Source organism: Notolepis coatsorum (assembly GCF_963971535.1).
Source record: "Notolepis coatsorum genome assembly, chromosome: 12".
NCBI classification, from domain to species: domain Eukaryota; kingdom Metazoa; phylum Chordata; class Actinopteri; order Aulopiformes; family Paralepididae; genus Notolepis; species Notolepis coatsorum.
In genome coordinates, this window is record NC_140176.1 from 46,767,677 (window position 1) to 46,787,206 (window position 19,530).

General features: G+C 41.5%; 1 protein-coding gene across 1 annotated transcript; it reads right to left on the reverse strand.

Moving 5' to 3' along the window:
• Nucleotides 1–1,917: 1,917 nt before the first annotated feature.
• LOC311237851 (phospholipid scramblase 1) lies at nucleotides 1,918–18,118 on the reverse strand (the record flags this gene model as incomplete). Its single annotated transcript, XM_084325828.1, has 6 exons — nucleotides 1,918–1,953; nucleotides 7,010–7,171; nucleotides 11,382–11,543; nucleotides 14,041–14,261; nucleotides 14,639–14,681; nucleotides 18,050–18,118. 6 exons carry the CDS (start codon nucleotides 18,116–18,118, stop codon nucleotides 1,918–1,920), a joined length of 693 nt encoding a protein of 230 aa, XP_084181954.1.
• Nucleotides 18,119–19,530: the final 1,412 nt, after the last annotated feature.

Below are 19,530 nucleotides of genomic sequence, written 5' to 3' on the forward strand. Positions count from 1 at the left end.
AAGTTTTAAATTACACAAAACTCTGAATTTATATATACATATAGGTCGTTTCTCTTCACGTTACTATATCTCACACTTATCTACACAATTATTTAACCATGTGATGTGCAATAGCATAGGAGAAAAATATTTTTCACTTTGTCATTTATTTTTATTTTTTACAAATATTAAAATGTAAGACATAGGGTCTGTACCATAATCCATCATCTTTGCAATGCTGGTGTAACTGTAATTTTATTATTAAATATGTATAATATATATGTAGTATAATATATATTATATAAGGTTGTATTGGATTTCACACTGGCTACGATCCTCAAACTATATACGGTTATATTTATATTCTGCACACAATACACATTCATAGAAACCCAAAGAGAAACCAAAGGCGTCATCAGACTATTGTAATGGATTACATAACATAACTATTGTAATGGATTACATAACATAACTATTGTAATGGTTACATAACATAACTATTGTAATGGGTAACACAACATCATTTTTGTAATGGATTACATAACAAAACTATTGTAACGGGTAACATAACATAATGGCATAACAATTGCAACCAATCTGTTAGCCTAAACTCTATATCAATTCAACATTAGTCACAGAAGACGATTGATATTTAGATCAACATGTGTTTTGATGTAAAATAAAATAAATAAATACATAAATGAAATAGTGAGTGTGTTTACATTCATAGTATCTCTTGTGTCGTATAGTGTCAACAGTGTTATTACAGTAGCATGCATTTCAACCTGAGAAAATACAAAACAAAACAAACACTAACACAACAACAATAACTAAATATGGCATGAAAGCTAGGGTGTTATAACCATGGTTATAACCATGTGAAGCTTGTTCTTTTTGGCTTGTGCAGGGAAATATCCTTAGATGACAAGCTGACGCCCTCTGGTGGAGGTTAAATGAAATAAAAATACATTATCTTATTTGTGCCGTTAACGAGCAGGAAACCGTGCAGGCCCACGGCACTCCCTGAGCATGTGTTCCACTTCCCTGCCAGATCTCCCGTGACTGAGTGAGTGAGTGAGTGAGTGAGTGAGTGAGTGAGTGAGGGAGTGAGTGAGGGAGTGAGTGAGTGAGTGAGTGAGTGAGTGAGTGAGTGATGCCAATTTGCCATGCATTGGAAAAATACTCCATCATATCATGTGACATTTTAGATAAAGAAAAAGATTGGTCGTTTGTTTTGATATGTGTTTCCCTTACCTCTCTCTTTTCTATTTAATTTAATTCCTTTTTTGTCCCTTTTCCCTGTTACCCTTCAAGAGGCCCTTTTACCCTCTCGCCAGACCATCATTGTAGATACGAATGTGTTCTTAATTGACCTGTCTGGTTAAATAAAGGTTAAATAGATAAATAAATACATAAATTACGAAGAAAAAGAATACACAGACACACATATTGACAAATTAATAAATAGATCAATGAATAAACTACCTTCTGTCACGACATCCTTTCAGCCAAGATTCACATCTTGTTTGGACAGTCTGCACGGTAAGGGTGTTTTGTTTTTGATCCTTTACATGGTTGTTGGGTGGTGCGCCTCCTATACCGTTTTTAGCACTAACGGAAGGTTCCGGGCCGGCGTGGGTGGTGCGACCACAATGTAAACAACGTCTAAAAACACCTCACCTCAGTGAGAGCAAGGTGTTGGTGCTTCTAACTTGAGGAGATATTTCTAGAACAAACCCTCTACTCAAGACACACACACACACATATTCACCTGTGTTCCACTCCATCTCTGACTAAATCATCAGGTTTAGGTACATTTTGGTCCTTTATCTTATTAAACACGGCATATCAAAGTAGTACCGTGTCAGGGAACTTGGTGCTCATCAACCGCAGCTTCATAGCCTGCTTCTCGGCTGCTAATGGGATCCTACGTGGCTCCTAGTTGTTGTTAGAACTCTCAAAAAACATGAAATCCTGTGGAAGGGCAAGAAATCAAGTACCAGTGTTAACATTGCATTGTGTTAACAGAACCGGAGAAATACATACATACATCTGATTAGCACTATTACTCAGTAGTACTAATGTATATGTTATACCCAGTTTAATCACCTGTACATTGTATATTACCATTGCAATTTACTAATACATTTGCACTCTGGTTGGACGCCAAACTTTGTCGTTGTACTGTACTTGTGCTGTATAATGACAATACATTCGAATCTAATCTAAATGGATGCACATCCGAGATAAAGTGGGACTCGACAAAAGAATGAGCTGAGGAGAGAAGGAATGCCCGCACACTGTCTAAAGAGCTCCTGATGTGAATCTATTAAGGCACAACATGTGTGTGTGGCTGTACTGCACCTGACAAAGGCCACAGAGGCCAAAACGCTGTGCCTTAATAAATTCAGGATGGCCTAGAGCTAAAGAGGCCGGCCAGTAACCAAAAGGTTGCTGGTTCGATCCCCACCCCGACAGGAGGGTGAATTTCAGCTGTGAGCTGGTGGGTGAAAGGTGGCTGGTATTACATCGAGGGTGCCCACTGTCTCTGCCCAAGTGCCCTTGAGCAAGGCACTGAACCCTAGGGGATCTGCACTGCAGGCAACCCTGCACTCTGACCTCTCTGATGAAATGCGTGTGGTGTATGTGTGACTAGGAGGGATATGCGGCAAGATACATTTCAATTGCCTTGTGTCTCATAATTATAGTGATAAAATGCAACTGCTGCCCGGCGTGCCTGCTGCAGTGAGACGATTTGTGGTGTTATTTACGGTGATTTATCACAAGCAATGAGGACAGTCCCATTATTGCAGCCAGAAAGCAGGTCATTGTGCTTTTGCGGCCCGGGTGCGTCTATTCTTTTACCAACGAACTTGCATTTTTCTGCGATCTGATTGGCCACTGACGTTTCTGGTCATGTGACATCTGCGCCAATCGTGTGACGCCTGTTTCTGCGCCTATTTCCGCCTCTAACAGCCTGCAAACTACCTAACGCCTAGTTCTATCACTGGTTAAGCTTAGGCGACTCTTTCGAAGTTGGTTAAGGTTAGAGTTTGGAATCAGGGCTGGTGTTCCATCGCCCTGCTCTAAGACAAACTCTAACCTTAACCAACTTCGAAAGAGTGCCTAAACTTAACCAGTGATAGAAACAGGCGTCACACGATTGGCGCAGATGTCACATGACCAGAAACGTCAGTGGCCAATCAGATTGTGGACAAATGCAAGTTCGTTGGTAAAAGAATAGACGCGGCCCGGGCACCCATGCTCTGGAACGCCTTGCCCTTGGATCTTAGGCTAGCAGAGTCAGTGTCCTCTTTTAAGTCACTTTTAAAAACACATCTGTATATTAAATGTTTTTCCTAAGGTTGTGGGTTTAGGTGAGCTCTGATTGCTTAAACTGTTTTATCAATCTGACTACAAATACTGTTTTTGTCTCTTTTTCTCTTGTTTTATTTTCTATTTAATTTTTTCACCTTTGTTTTTCGCTGATGTTTGCTGTTTTTAACATGTCTGTAAAGCACGTTGTAACTTTGTTTGGAAAAGCATTATACAAATTAAATTCATTCATTCATATGGGGGTTCTGTACTGCAGAGGAAATTGTCATATTTGTTGTAGCCTACTGTAATTGACCTATCTCAAACCCCACCCTCTTTTCTTGATCCTCTAATCAGAACTATTTTTAGATTAGATTTTTTTTCTTCTACCTTTTCTCCTCCTTTTTCTGTGATTTTTCTCCCATCCCAATTGACCTCTCGTGCCAATTCTCCCTCCCCTGTCCTGATCGTTGCTCACATGTGCCCCCCACTGGCCGGTCGTAGGGAGGATAGAAGCCCATCACATGTCCCCTCCGATACATGTGGAGGCAGCCAGTCACATCTTTTCACCTGCCAGCGCGGACTCTCATTGGCGAGCAGTAACGTGTAGGAGGCTCACACTACCCCCGCCATTTTCCTGTCTTTGCTGTGCAGGCGCAATAGTAATATAGCCTACAATGTACAGGTGATTACGTAAACTGGGTACAAATTATACAAATTAGTACTACCAAGTGTAGTGCTAATGAGATGTATGTACAGATTTGTAGTATAATATGTACAGTGATACAGGTATAGAGACAGTATGGTAGTAGTCGTACATACTGGCAAGCAGTGTAACTAGTAAAAGTAGGATATGTACAGATATAGATATAGTATCTACAGATATGTAAAAGGACTATGTGCAGGTAAGTACAGACAGGTGTGGATAGATAGATATAAGATAGATAGATAGATAGATAGATAGATAGATAGATAGATAGATAGATAGATAGATAGATAGATAGATAGATAGATAGATAGATAGATAGATAGATAGATAGATAGATAGATAGATAGATAGATAGATAGATAGATAGATAGATGTGGTGAGAATAAATATATATACAATATACAGAATTATTGTGCATGCTATCATACAGAGCTATGGGTTATATGCAGGTGTATAAATAAGTATATAGAGGGGTTATATGCAGGTATATTAAAAAAAAAAAAAAAAAAAATATATATATATATATATATATATATATATATATATATATATATATATATATATATATGCAGTAAATATATAAATGTTGCTACCCAAGCAACCGTAATAATTGTCAGATCAAGAAAAGAGGGCGGGGCTTGAGAGGTCACTGAATCCTTCAGACAAATAACCAAATATGTCCCTTTTCATTATGTAGGTGAAGACTGTGAGTTGGAGTGATGTCAATTCATTGTTAAAGACACAGATTGGGTCAAGCATCATGTCATGGAACGCCTGTGCAACTGCAATTACATGTTGCTGTTCAAAGATGTTCAAGACTGATATGGTTCTTCTTCATCTCAAGGGATTCGATTATCGACTGTATATTCAATTAATTAGCAATTCTACTGTTTTACATATCTGTAGATACTATATCTATGGGATCCAGTTCCAGAGCCTTCTCCCGCTGTGCCCCCCCGCCTCTGGAATTCCCTACCACAAGACATCCGTGCAATAGATAACCTCCCCACCTTTGTTTCCCATCTCAAAACACATCTGTTCATTCTGGCATATTCACTTTCATTTTAAGTTTATTATAACTGCTCCCCTATGTAACTATGTAATACTGTGTTTTTACTCTGTGTAATTGTATTTGTTTTTAACCCTGTACGGCGACCATTATTATTATTATTATTATTATTATTATTATTATTATTATTATTATTATTATTATTATTATTATTATTATTATTATTATTATTATTATATCTGTACATATCCCTTACCTACTCTTACTAGTTACGCTGCTGGTCAATATGACTTACTACCATTGTTACAAAGGGTCAGATTAAACCGAATATATATATTTATTGCTTGAGATCCCATGTATAATATTTGTATATCGTCTGATATCCCTTGTATATTCTTTGTACATATACACGGAATATCCCTTTACCTAGTACAGGCCAGACCATAATATTCGTTCTCCTATTGGACAGCGATCCCCTAGGCGCCACGGCCATACCCCCCAATGTCTAGTTCAAAGTCACCGCTAAGACATGCCTGGACATGCCCGGTTCTGCGCAGGAATACGAGACAGAAATAAGGCTGGTACTAGATTGTTCACCTCACGCATAAATACGGCGCAGGTGAATACAGCAGTTATGTTACCCAATAAGTTGAAGCCTCACACCACGATACAACGTGCTGTGAAGTGGGCCCGTTTTGCCCCGAAATAGAGCCTTGAGACCGCGTGCGAATTGATAGCTGAAGTGTCAGAGTTTAACGCTGGATCGTCGAGTTCGACCTATTCTATTATTAAGTAATAGTCTATTATGTATGGTGTATCGTGCGGCTACCGTTCTACAGTGACCAGCATTACCAACGTTTCATCGTACCGAGCTAGTGTGCTTATCCAGGCTGGGCGGCCTAACCTGGTGCCGTCATCCGAGGAGCCCTAGACGAGAACCGTGTGGATATGTACACTGGATAACCTACCCGACGACTACAGAGCCCTTTTCGGCTGGATTATATTTGCTTTGGTCCTGTAGCTGTTGGAGCGGAGAATCGTCTACACCCACTGTTGTGTGGGATTTACCCTGTGAGGAGCACCGTCGAGCCCGCCTCTAGTACTCTGAGGCTGGCTAGCTTTCCTCCATGCGGCACTGCATACCGGAGAATAGCTGTTGTTCGTCTACGGATCAAGGGATTATTGCACTGTCTCCTGTACCTGGAGTCTCCTTATTCCTCGTTGACCCAGACTTTCTGCTACCGACAAATCCTCTCCCCTGCTGGCTTACAACCGGAGGGACCCCTTTAGTATCTCCAGCTGATCTACTAGTGTACCATATATAATTCTTATGATACAGATGGTATTAATTATCTCCTGCGTAATATTCTCATGGATTTACGCTCTTGACCTATTCATGCACATTCTTCGCCTTACAAGCGCAACTCTCAATCTTGATAAGTAAAGTAATGTAAGATAATCTTCGTGCTGCTAATAAATATTCTTCTAAACAGTATTTGTTGTGAAGCCGTGTTATTGTGGAGGTGTTCATCTCATATACCTGTGTACTGTATGGCCAGTAGTAATGTACATAAAGCAGTAGTGGTTTAATGATACCATACTTATTCAATACAGTCAGGGAATTGTACCCCTCAGTTACAACCATAGTGTATTTATACCTGTATCACTGTACATATTAATACACCAATATGTACCTTCATCTGATTAGCACTATTACTCAGTAGTACTATTACTCAGTAGTACTAATTTATATATTTTATACCCAGTTTAATCACCTGTACAATGTATATTACTATTGCACTTTACTGTTACATTTTCACTCTGGTTGGATGCCAAACTTCTTTTTGTTGTACTGTACTTGTGCTCTATAATACATACATTACAATCTAATCTAATCTAATCTAATCTAAACTCGCTGGCATGTTGAGTCATAAAATAAATGAAAAGGCTCTATAAAGGCATACAAAGAAGATGGGATTATTAAATGTCACACTCACAATGAGAAAGCAGGCTCCGATCATGACGGCCTTCATCCTCACGTCCAGGTCTACGGGGAACTGGATGCCGAAGTTGTCTGCATCTGTGAACATCTCCCGCAGGAGACCTGTCCACTGCTTACTGATCTTCCCAATCGTACTGACTTCATCCATGGTCACAATCTGGACACGGACAGTAGAATGAAAAGAAGCTGAACTGTCAGAATAATGATCTGTGGCTAATCTTGTTTAGCTTCTAATGCTTCCCGGTGTGATTGGGAACTGAACACTCAGGGGCAGTGTGCGATCCATAGCAAGATCTTTGGGTGGGGGGGGTGCGCGGCGCGCGGCGCGCGTCTCAGCGAGGAGTGCTCAGGACAACTCACTTACCGTCCGGCCGTCTGGACGGGGCTTCCACATCACATTCCATGATAAAAAAAAAAATCTATTTAGTTAGACTCCTGGTCCCAAGCATTATTTGGAGGACGTGGTGGTGGTGGGGTGGTTATATTCAGCTTCAGCATCTTCATCTGCTGTTGAGCTGTTACCCAAATTACCCCCATCTCCAGCTTCTTCGGCGCCGGCACCGTCACCGATCGTTGTAATATTAATAATAGTCCCCACGGCCACCGGAGCAGCACCAGCCGCAGGTGTAATTGCGCCTGTAGATGATCCGATTCCCGCCTCCTGCTGCTCTGTCAGCTTCACTGTCTTCGTGAAACCAAAATTGGTTAGGCTTACTTGTTTTCGTTTAGACATTTTACTGGCTGTCAAAACGATCACTGTCTGTGTCAACAAGTAACAGCCACAGCACAGGTTACATACGGGTCAAGTTTGATGTGTGCCGACAGTGCCGTGCAGGCTGTAGCGCCGCCGCGCACCGAATGGTAATTGCAAGAATAGCATGCATGTTGCCATATTACGTGTGAATTAGTGCGCAAATCATTAATCATACATCCAAAATAGCATACGTTTATTATTATACACGATGATGATACAGAAAATTACAGAAAAATTAGAAATGCATGGCAAAAGTAGCATTTATTTTCAGTAATTTAGAGACCCCCCAAAAAATCGCAAATCAAGTTTGCAGGGGAGCTGATGTCTGATCTAGGGGAGCTATAGCTCCCCGGGCTCCCCTCCTGGATCGCACCCTGCTCAGGGGTGGGCAATTATTTTTCCCAGGGGGCCGAATGAGCAACTGAAAATATGTTGGAGGGCCGGACCAAAATTCCAAACTCAATTATGCATAATATACATTTTATTTCTATATAAAAAGCAGTAAATGGCATTGTTTTGACCCCTGGTAAGAGTGTATGTTATTATTTGGCAATTAAAATGTGAGGTTAGCTTTCAAAAATATCATTTATTCAAATAGAATTTATTTCCAAAATGATGAACAAAATGTGAAACATTAATAACAAAGGGCAGTTTGAGTTTCATATACTATTGAAACAAGGATTTTCTTAGCTTTCTAAAGACATCACATCATCTTATAGCAAAAATAAACAAGACATGTCACTAAAGAAAAGTGTCCCAGTTTTGTAGCCTTTTTTACTTTACATGCCTATATTAAACATTTAATGTTTAAAGTGTCCCATTTCACTTGTTATATTTCCACATTTTAGTGTTCTTCAGTTCTTTTTTTTTTCATTCAGTGTGAGAAATCCAGTCTCTGTTGAGCTTTAACAAGTCCATCAAAGTCAGGTTGCATGTCTGAGGTGGAGATGCGAAGCACAGCTGCCAGATGTTCATCAGTGAGAGAGGATCTGTACCTGGACTTGGTAAACGTCATGACTGAGAATGTCTGTTCACATATGTAGGTGGATCCAAAGAGAACCAACATCTTCTGAGCATGTCTCCTCATGTTTGGAAACTCTAGCAGTGATGCTGACTTATAGTGCTTATTTAGTAGTGAATCAGACTGCAGGTCAATGAGTTCAAGCTGAACAACTATCAACACTGCAGGTAAAGGGAGAGGAAACCAGCTGCATTTCATCCTCAACCTTTTTGAAATCTTGAAAACGCCTTGAAAATTCATCATGCAGTGCTCCCAACATGTGCCCCTGTGCCGGTGATCAGCTGATGGTTTGACTTCTTTCAGGGTTTTCATGTGTTTGAGATTGTTGCTGCCTAGTTGCCTTGAAATTAATTGCAACTTTGTCATGAAGGCTTTCACATGGCTATGCATTTCATGAGCGTAAGTGTATATTGTGTGTGTGAACGTTGACATGAAAAGAAAAAAGTAAAAAAAAAAAAAAAAAAATTAAAAAATATTTAAAAAAAGATATTTTTTTAATAAAAAAAAAATGTATTATCATATAATCTTTCGCGGGCCGGTCAGAATCACCGTACAATGCCCAGGTCTGCTCTAAACGGTGATACCACCATAGCTACTACATAGTCTGCATTTGTACCTCATTGTTTACTAATTTGTACTCATTATACTTAGATTGTACTTAGGTTGTACATTGTATTGTATATTGTATATTCCTTTTACGTACTTTTTTACTGTATGAAGCACATTCTCAGGGGCTCATACAGAACCAAGCATTTCATCGTAAACTTAGTACATGTATTTTATATGTGACAAATAATAAACAAACTTGAAACTTGAAACAAACTACTACTGGTAATTGAAAGCTCTCTAGAGTTCTAAAATTGTCTGGAAGTATTTGAAAACGCACCCCTCAAAGGGTTAATGGGTGGCTGGGGTAGGGGTACATCATAGGAAACCCAAAATCATCAAGCAGTCTTTATGCCAGTTTTGGATTCTGGTGTAATTTGTGTCCACTCTATTACCCAGAGACAGTCTATCACTCTGCTCTTGGATTCATAAAAAAGCAATAAGAATAATCAACAATGTAGGATATTATGAACACACCAATAACTTATTTATAAAGCTACAAGCATTGAAATGTATGGACCTAGTGGATTTCAAAACTGCCCTCATTGTATACAAAGCCAGATACAAACTAATCCCAGGCAACATTCAAAAATGGTTCAGAGACAGGGAAGGAGAATATAACTTAAGAGGGAGAGGGAATCTTAAACAACCAATGGTACACACTACGCTGAAAAGCATGTGCATATCGGTGTGTGGAGTGAAGTTGTGGAATAATTTACCCGAATACATCAAACTGAGTAAACATGTAGCACAATTTAAAAAGCAGCTAAAAAAAAACACATTAGAGAAATACAGAAATGAGTATTGAGGATAAACAAAGTTATGTTATATTGTGTATGTAGTGCTGTACTATATTCACTGCTGTCAAGTGAATCAAGTTTTTTTCTTTTAATATAAGTAAAAGTATATTCTATATTGTAATATACTAAATTATGTTATATCTAGTCAAATTAATGGAAGAACAAATATAAATGTAAGGGGGTAGGGATCAATAAGCTTAGCTTCCCTCTACTCCTTTTTTCGACATGATTGTTTGGTTTGACGGAACAAGATACCGTGAGTTGTTTGGAGAAATATGGAGAATAACATGTTCAAAAATAAACTTTTCATTCATTCATTCATTCATTCATAACATGGTGATAGTTACACCGCATCCTGTAGGATAAGGTGGGTTGGTCTTCTCTATCAGAAAGACAAAATAGGCATTGGTATCTGTTTATCTTTAATTTGATGGAAAATTGCTACCATATATCACAATGATGCTAGATTGAAATGATGAACCTTGGTAAATCTGCCTTTTGTTTTTGACGCACCAGCATCCTGGAATGTTCTTCAACTCACACTAAAAAGCAATACTCCACTATCCTATGGACAATCTAAGAACATGATCACAAACCTCCCTACCTCAGTATGGTTTTAATTTAATTTGATTTAATTATCTCTTTCCACCTGTGTTTTTGTCCTATTTATGCAAATGTGCTTGAACTGTTTAAACTTGTAACTAGAACCTCAACGTTAATTTCGAGAATAAATAAAGGTTTCAACCAAACATTTTGTTGTGCACTTCAAATCCACTGCTCACTGCCATACATACAGTAGCTTAATTCTAATGTTATACCCCAACCCCACCCCAATCAAAGAAGATAGAAATGAATCTCCATGGTGATGGCGTCATGGTTTAGTTACCCCCAGTTTGCATAGTTCTGTACCCCTGACCCGGATCGCCTTCTCAGGTCAGAGGAATAAAAGCAGGTATGCAACAATGGCCACACTGTACCACACAGAAGCAACATGCCCTGCAGGAGGGGTTCATATCCAAGCCACGGTGCACTCTGATTAGAAACACATTTCCTGTTCCACGGAGGAGTACGAGGAGAGGATGCCTACTCTGAGGGAAAGGGCCTGGGGGAGGGGGCGCAGAATATTAGCCGTGTCGTATTCTGTTTGGCTTCATTTTATTAGGTCACCACGCCTGGATAAACTCACCTCAAAGTCCACATCTGGCAGGCAGCTCCAGCCGCAGAATGGCCCGTGGATCTTCAGGACGGGCTCCCTGAGCTCGTTCTCCACGATGAACTTCGGGGAGAAGGGGTGCCATTGTTGGACGACGTAGCCCACCGTGTTCCCCGGGGGGGCCTGGACCTCCAGCTTTGCGTGAGACGGACAGGGGGAGAGAGAGGGAGGGAGAGACAGATAGAGATGGAGAGAGTCAGAGATGGAGAGAGAGATGAGAGTCAGAGATATGGAGAGAAAGAGGATAGAGAGTCAGAGAGAGAGATGGAGAGAGAGTCAGAGATGGAGAGAGATAAGAGAGTCAGAGACGGAGAGAGCGATGAGAGTCAGAGATATGGAGAGAAAGAGGATAGAGAGTCAGAGAGAGATGGAGAGAGCGTCAGAGATGGAGAGAGATGAGAGAGAGAGTCAGAGATGGAGAGCGAGAGATACAGAGAAACAGAGAGAGGGGATTTACAGAGAGATAGGGATACGGAGAGAGAGAGAGAGAGAGAGAGAGAGAGAGATAGAGAGAGAGAGAGAGATGGGGGGGATGGGGGCACATATTTGAAGGTGCCATTTCAGTTATGAATGAGAGTTTCAGAGAGCACATACAATAGGTGTTCTAACACATCATGCAGACAAAATTATTTACTTTTGACATTTATTTATGAGACAATTCTCGCTGTATGTATGTGTTAATCATCTGCATGATAAAAGCACCTCCACCCTCTCTCTCTCTCACACCGTCTCACCAAGGCACATATCATTGCGGTGATCATTGGTATTTGTTTATATACAAAGCCCGTATTGGTGAGCTACCACCTTACATCACAATGCTGTTAGATTGGAACTGTGGACCCTGTCTGACCCGCTCACATGACTGGCTTGTGCTTAACCCTTTCACTGCCACACGACAGAAGGTTAGCCCTTTACTATCACAAAATGCGGAGCTAATGATGCTAATGATGGAGCATCGCCGTCGGTTGTGTGATAGTAAAGGGCTAACCTTCTGTATTGTCACAGTGAAAGGGTTAACCGGCTGTCATGTGGCAGTGAAAGGGTTAAGGTTCCTTGAGCTCGTTCTGAGCTCGGAAGGTCTGCCTTCTCCGTTGACGCTTTTGACTCATGGAACGTCTTTCAACACACTTTAAAGATCAATATTCTTCCAACCTATGCACAGTTCAAAACCACCATCACTGTGTATCAGTAATGTAACGGTTCAAAACCATCATCACTGTGTATCAGTCTGTAACAGTTCAAAACCATCATCACTGTGTATCAGTCTGTAACAGTTCAAAACCATCATCACTGTGTATCAGTAATGTAACGGTTCAAAACCATCATCACTGTGTATCAGTCTGTAATGGTTCAAAACCATCATCACTGTGTATCAGTCTGTAACAGTTCAAAACCATCATCACTGTGTATCAGTCTGTAACAGTTAAACACCATCATCACTGTGTATCAGTCTGTAACAGTTCAAAGCCATCATCACTGTGTATCAGTCTGTAACAGTTCAAAGCCATCATCACTGTGTATCAGTCTGTAACAGTTAAAAGCCATCATCACTGTGTATCAGTCTGTAACAGTTAAAAGCCATCATCACTGTGTATCAGTCTGTAACAGTTAAAAGCCATCATCACGGTGTATCAGTCTGTAACAGTTAAAAGCCATCATCACTGTGTATCAGGCTGTAACAGTTAAACACCATCATCACTGTGTATCAGTCTGTAACAGTTAAACACCATCATCACTGTAGGGGTGTAACGGTACACAAAAACCACGGTTCGGTACGTACCTCGGTTTTGAAGTCAATGTTCGGTACGGGTTTTCGGTACAGTGGGGGAAAGTTCGGCTTTCCATGTTCCACTCAGGGGTGATGTAGTGTGCAGTAACTAATTGTACTTGTAAGCCTGTCAACGAATATTCTATATTAAAATTAATAATCGACTTGTAAAAAATAAAATAATAATAATAATTATTATTATTATATTAGATTGTGGAAAAAAAACAGCCCCCGGTGGGCGGTCGTTAGTGGTTAACATACCGTTGTATTCGTTCGGTACACAGCCGTTCGGTACAATACGGTACACACTGAAACGGTTCGGTACGGATATGTGTACCTTTACACCCCTACTGTGTATCAGTCTGTAACAGTTAAAAGCCATCATCACTGTGTATCAGGCTGTAACTGTTCTAGCTGATGTTCTTTGTTTTATCTTTTTGTCTGTTTATTCTAACTGTAACTCATCATTATTGGAAATGAGGGCAACCTCAATGATTTATTTGTGCCTTTTCTCCCATCCCCAATTTAGTCATTATGCCAATTCCCTTCCTGGTCGTTGCGCTGCCCTACTGTCGGTCTGGGGAGGGTGTAGACGACCATATGCCTCCTCCGATACATGTGGAGTCACCAGCCGCTTCTTTTCACCTGACAGCGAGGAGACCAGGACTTATACCTCACCGGATTCCCACCCGTGAACAATTGTGTTCCAAGGTACCGCTGACTGCGGGAATTGAACCTCGGAGTCTCTGCGGTGGTAGGAGAGTGCTTAGACCGTTACACCACCCAGCCGCGCCCTAACCTCAATGATTTTAATGAGCATGGATAAAGGTTTGATGATGATGATGGTGATGATGATGACCTCACCTCTTGTAGGCAGCAGGGGAAGCAGCAGGACATGCACTTGAGGGGCCTGGAGACGGTGATGACCTCCTGTCCGTAGTTGTCCAGGACGCGGATGGTGAAGGAGCGCAGGGGACCACAGCACTGCCTGCTCAGACAGTCGTTCTCCTCCACCGCGTAGAACACGTTCTGGCCCATGGCATTCCGCACCTCGTACTTGTTGTTGCTCTCGAAGCCCACCAGAGCTGTGTGTGTGTATGTGAGAGAAACATATGTGCATGGTGAGACAAACCAAGCTCCTCTTGAAAATGTACAGGCATGTAACCCATGCCTACTGAATTCAGCCAGTTAACCCAGACAGCAACAGTAAACGTAATACTTAGTTTAATGAGTGTTTCATACCTTCAATGACTTCAATTTTCTGCTTGATAAGCTGGTATACAGGACTGAGAGGGGGCTGGTATACATGCCTGAGAGGAGACTGGTACATGACTGAGAGGGGGCTGTGGTACATGACTGAGAGGGGGCTGGTACATGACTGAGAGGGGGGCTGGTACATGACTGAGATGGGGCTGTGGTACATGACTGAGAGGGGGCTGGTACAGTGTAGAGTGTTTCATACCTTCAATGACTTCAATTTTCTGCTTGATGAGTAGTTGATCCACCTATATGGAGAAATAAATACAATGTATGTTTTTTTTCCTTTTTTACATTAAAGGCCCAATCAGCTATCCAAACACTGGCTGCCAATTGGGTAGCCCCAGCACCGACTATAAGAAATATAAATGGAAACACGTTTTCATTCTATAGTCGATTGACTCTCAGGTTATAAGATTGTATCCTCAAAACATTAGCCACTGCCCCAATTACAAAGGTCTGTAGTGTATCTAGCCATGTGTAGTGTATGTAGCCATGGGTAGTGTCTGTAGTGTATCTAGCCGTGTGTAGTGTTTGTAGTGTATCTAGCCGTGTGTAGTGTCTGTAATGTATCTAGCTGTGTGTAGTGTTTGTAGTGTATGTAGCCATGGGTAGTGTCTGTAGTGTAGCCGTGTGTAGTGTTTGTAGTGTATCTAGCCATGTGTAGTGTCTGTAATGTATCTAGCTGTGTGTAGTGTATAATGTAGCCATGGGTAGTGTCTGTAGTGTATCTAGCCGTGTGTAGTGTTTGTAGTGTATCTAGCCGTGTGTAGTGTCTGTAATGTATGTAGCCATGGGTAGTGTCTGTAGTGTATGTAGCCGTGTGTAGTGTATGTAGTGTATGTAGCTGTGTGTAGTGTCTGTAGTGTATGTACCCATTTCAAGTCAAGAGTTTTATTTGTCATGGCATACAAGTATACAGTGAAATCATGAAATGGGTGAAATGGGTAGTGTCTGTAGGTTATGTGGCCATGGGTATGTCTGTAGTGTATGTGGCCATGGGTAGTGTATGTAGCCATGGGTAGTGTCTGTAGTGTATGTAGCCATGGGTACTAGTGTATGTAGTGTATGTAGCCATGGGTAGTGTCTGTAGTGTATGTAGCCATGTGTACTAGTGTATGTAGTGTATGTAGCCATGGGTAGTGTCTGTAGTGTATGTAGCCATGTGTACTAGCGTCTGTAGTGTATGTGGCCATGGGTAGTGTCTGTAGTCTATGTGGCCATGGGTAGTGTCTGTAGCCATGGGTAGTGTCTGTAGTCTATGTGACCATGGGTAGTGTCTGTAGCCATGGGTAGTGTCTGTAGTGTATGTAGCCATGGGTACTAGTGTCTGTAGTGTATGTGGCCATGGGTATGTCTGTAGTGTATGTAGCCATGGGTATGTCTGTAGTGTATGTAGCCATGGGTATGTCTGTAGTGTATGTAGCCATGGGTATGTCTGTAGTGTATCCATGGCCATAGCCAGCTATGAGGTCACCGAGGTACATGACTGAGAGGGGGGCTGGTACATGACTGAGATGGGGCTGTGGTACATGACTGAGAGGGGGCTGTGGTACATGACTGAGAGGGGGCTGGTACATGACTGAGAGGGGGGCTGGTACATGACTGAGATGGGGCTGTGGTACATGACTGAGATGGGGCTGTGGTACATGAATGAGAGGGGGCTGTGGTACATGACTGAGAGGGGGCTGGTACATGACTGAGAGGGGGCTGGCACATGACTGAGAGGAGGCTGGTACATGACTGAGAGGGGGCTGGTACATGACTGAGAGGGGGCTGGTATACAGGACTGAGAGGGGGCTGGTATACATGCCTGAGAGGAGACTGGTACATGACTGAGAGGGGGCTGTGGTACATGACTGAGAGGGGGCTGGTACATGACTGAGAGGGGGGCTGGTACATGACTGAGATGGGGCTGTGGTACATGACTGAGAGGGGGCTGGTACATGACTCAGATGGGGCTGTGGTACATGACTGAGAGGGGGCTGTGGTACATGACTGAGAGGGGGCTGGTAGATGACTGAGAGGGGGCTGGTATACATGACTGAGAGGGGGCTGGTACATGACTGAGAGGGGGCTGGTACATGGCTGAGAGGGGGCTGGTACCATGTATTGATTGTAGGTCAAACCATTAAAAAGTAAATTTCCACGGCAGCCATTTTGGATTTTGGTCTCTCACAAATGTCCCCCGCCTTTTAAAAAAATACACCCCGGCTAAATTAGTTTATTAACCCTCCTAGATTACAAATCCATTGAGAAACGAAGTGCCACAGATGACCCAACTACTAGGTCCATATCGTATCATCATAATATTATTTTTTAAATCATTAGGATAAGGGTTCCCTTGATGCATGAAAAGGCTGTATAATATACAACACCTGTAGCTCAACTGCAAAAACAGCTTTTTTGATTTGATTAGATTTATTTGGACATTAAAAACACATCATAAAAACAAATTATCTTGACCAATTTGTATTCCTGAGGATATCACCTAAAAGCATTCATTAAAACACTTATTTCCAAGGTGGTCCTCGATGGAAGACATAAAAACACAGCACATATAGCCTACTCAACTGCAAACATTTATGCCTACTTATGTATTAGCCTACAGGGAAAAACACATTCACAACAGGCAGCAAAGTTTATTTTCAGCCAAGTATGGTAATAAGGTAACTATTAGGATATATATGGTATGGATTACTTACTCTTAATAACTTATTACTATCTGTGGTAGCTCTAGTCTCCACCTACACAAATTGTTTTTGTGCTGTCCATTGATCATGCACCTTCACATGGTAGGCACATTAACTGTAGGTCAAACTCCCCAAACAAACACACCATTGATTTAATTGCCATATAAATCACATACAAAGATCTAACTATTACTCCTTTCTGAACATGAATATAAAACAAGAAGGTGAAGTCTATTAACTGTGTAAACATTATGCAATATTCATCATTGATATTTGAATACTTTAAATATGTATGAACTGAGTAGTTAGTATCAAATGAAATAAGATGGAACAGCTCCATGCATTCATTGAATAAACAACTATTTGCTCATTACCAGTATGGTATTGTTTAAATTGTACAGCTTTTTGCACATCTTTGTCAGGGAATTCCAACAATTCTGGACCTGAATGTACCAGTTAATTGTAATCATCTCTCTCTCCTTATGTCTAGTCAAGCCAGGTTGTGGAGGAGAGAGACAGGGATGAACAGGCTATAGACTACTTTGCCCATCCTGAGCCTGCTATAATGCAGGTGTTTTTACATCACCACCCAAAACAAGATTCAGCCAAGAGCGAGTGAGTACACTGGTCCACTTGTCCATGGCACTTACTACCCAGCTTTGTAGTGGGTTGGGGGAATAGTACAGTAGGTACGCATATTTAAGGGGAGCGCAAGAATGGTGTACTGGTGGGTGGTGTCCGACCGATTATATTGGGCCTGTCTGGGCCAAAAAAATAAATGGACCTCCCAATAATTTCTAAACCCTGGCTACGGCCCTGAGTGTATCTAGCCGTGTGTAGTGTCTGTAGTGTATCTAGCCAACTGACAATGACTGCATGACCAAAGTGAGGTGTTGAGGGAGGGAGGGAGGGAGGCAACTTACCTGCATCAGGTATTCCAGTCCAGGTGGACAATCTGGCATTTCGGGGTTGGGAACAGCATACATGTTCATTCTGTCCTCTTGACCAAAGGAAGAGTTATTTTGTTTGTTATTTTGAGTTATATCTTGTTATTTTATCTAGCACACTCGCAGGAGCAAAACAGAAAGAAGCATTTCATGCAAAAGTATTCTGTATTTCTGTATGACAACTAATAAAGAAACTTGAACTTGAAGACCTGGTCGTGAATAAAATTGCATTGACTTCAAAGTTTATGAGTTGAGATTTGGCGCCATCTTCTGTTTAGTTACGTGACGTACATACAAGAGAGAAAGAAACGAGAGAAAACATACGGCTCAAGAAGCACTAATGTCGGCAAAGTAAAATTTGTGGCGTTGTACTATTTCCACTGCCTGGACGTGGTGACGATATGATACAAACGACTGGTGAGACCCAGGGATCGCAGACTGCAGACCGACCTGGTACCGCTTGGCACAGAACATTTGGAAGTGTGTGAGGGGGTTTAGTCGAAAGACAACCATTTAAATCCTCTTACTACGCCAGTAGTTCAGTGACACACATTTTGCGCGCAGTGACACACATTTTGCGCACATGTCGGTCTGGTCGCCTTGCAAAGCGCATTATCAATATGCATTATGTCTCTACAACACCCACTTTTACAAGAAATATGTGCGCACTTCTGCTGTGGCAGTTTCCAATTTGGTCGCCCGAAAACTAACACGGCTTCCATGGGTTGACGCGGCTATAGGCTATACACAGTATGCACCACGCCTCCAAGGAGAAGGCGATCTCATCATAGCCCACATTATCAACAGGAGTAACATTCAAATACGACGACATAGCCTAGTAACGGAGAACACAGGTAGGCATAAGACGGGTGAAAATAAGAAATAAATACTTACCGATATTTTCCCCTTCGAGAGAAAAAAAATAACAGGCCCCTCCTGAACCGAGAGCTTTAGAATAAACCTATGATCTCATTGGTCTGCGTCATCGTGTTTCCCCTCCTCATACTCTAGACTCTAAGCCAATGACAAATCAGGACTATTGAGAAACGTCCCGTTTCATTCATCCGCGAGAGTTTTCGAATATTTTAGCTCTACTATCTCGTGTCCAATGTAGCCAGGCGCGTAGGCTAAATCAGAGGATAAATTAGACACGAAAAAGTGACTGAAATTGCAGGATGGTGATGATTTATATATTCTTTGAACTCCAAGAGGCAACATAACATAAACACGTTTCGCAATTATGCCACATCAACGTGGAACGCCCTACCCAAAGCTGTAAAGGAATGTGGATCACTACCCACTTTCAAAACCTCTCTCAAGAGACACCTACGGGAGACTGCAATTCAACACTGGCCCCTGTAAATATCCTAACCCAACCCCCTCCAATGTACAGTCATTTACCTAGTATGGTTTTGTCAATAGTCCAATGTACAATTTTGTTTGTTTGTACAGAGTCT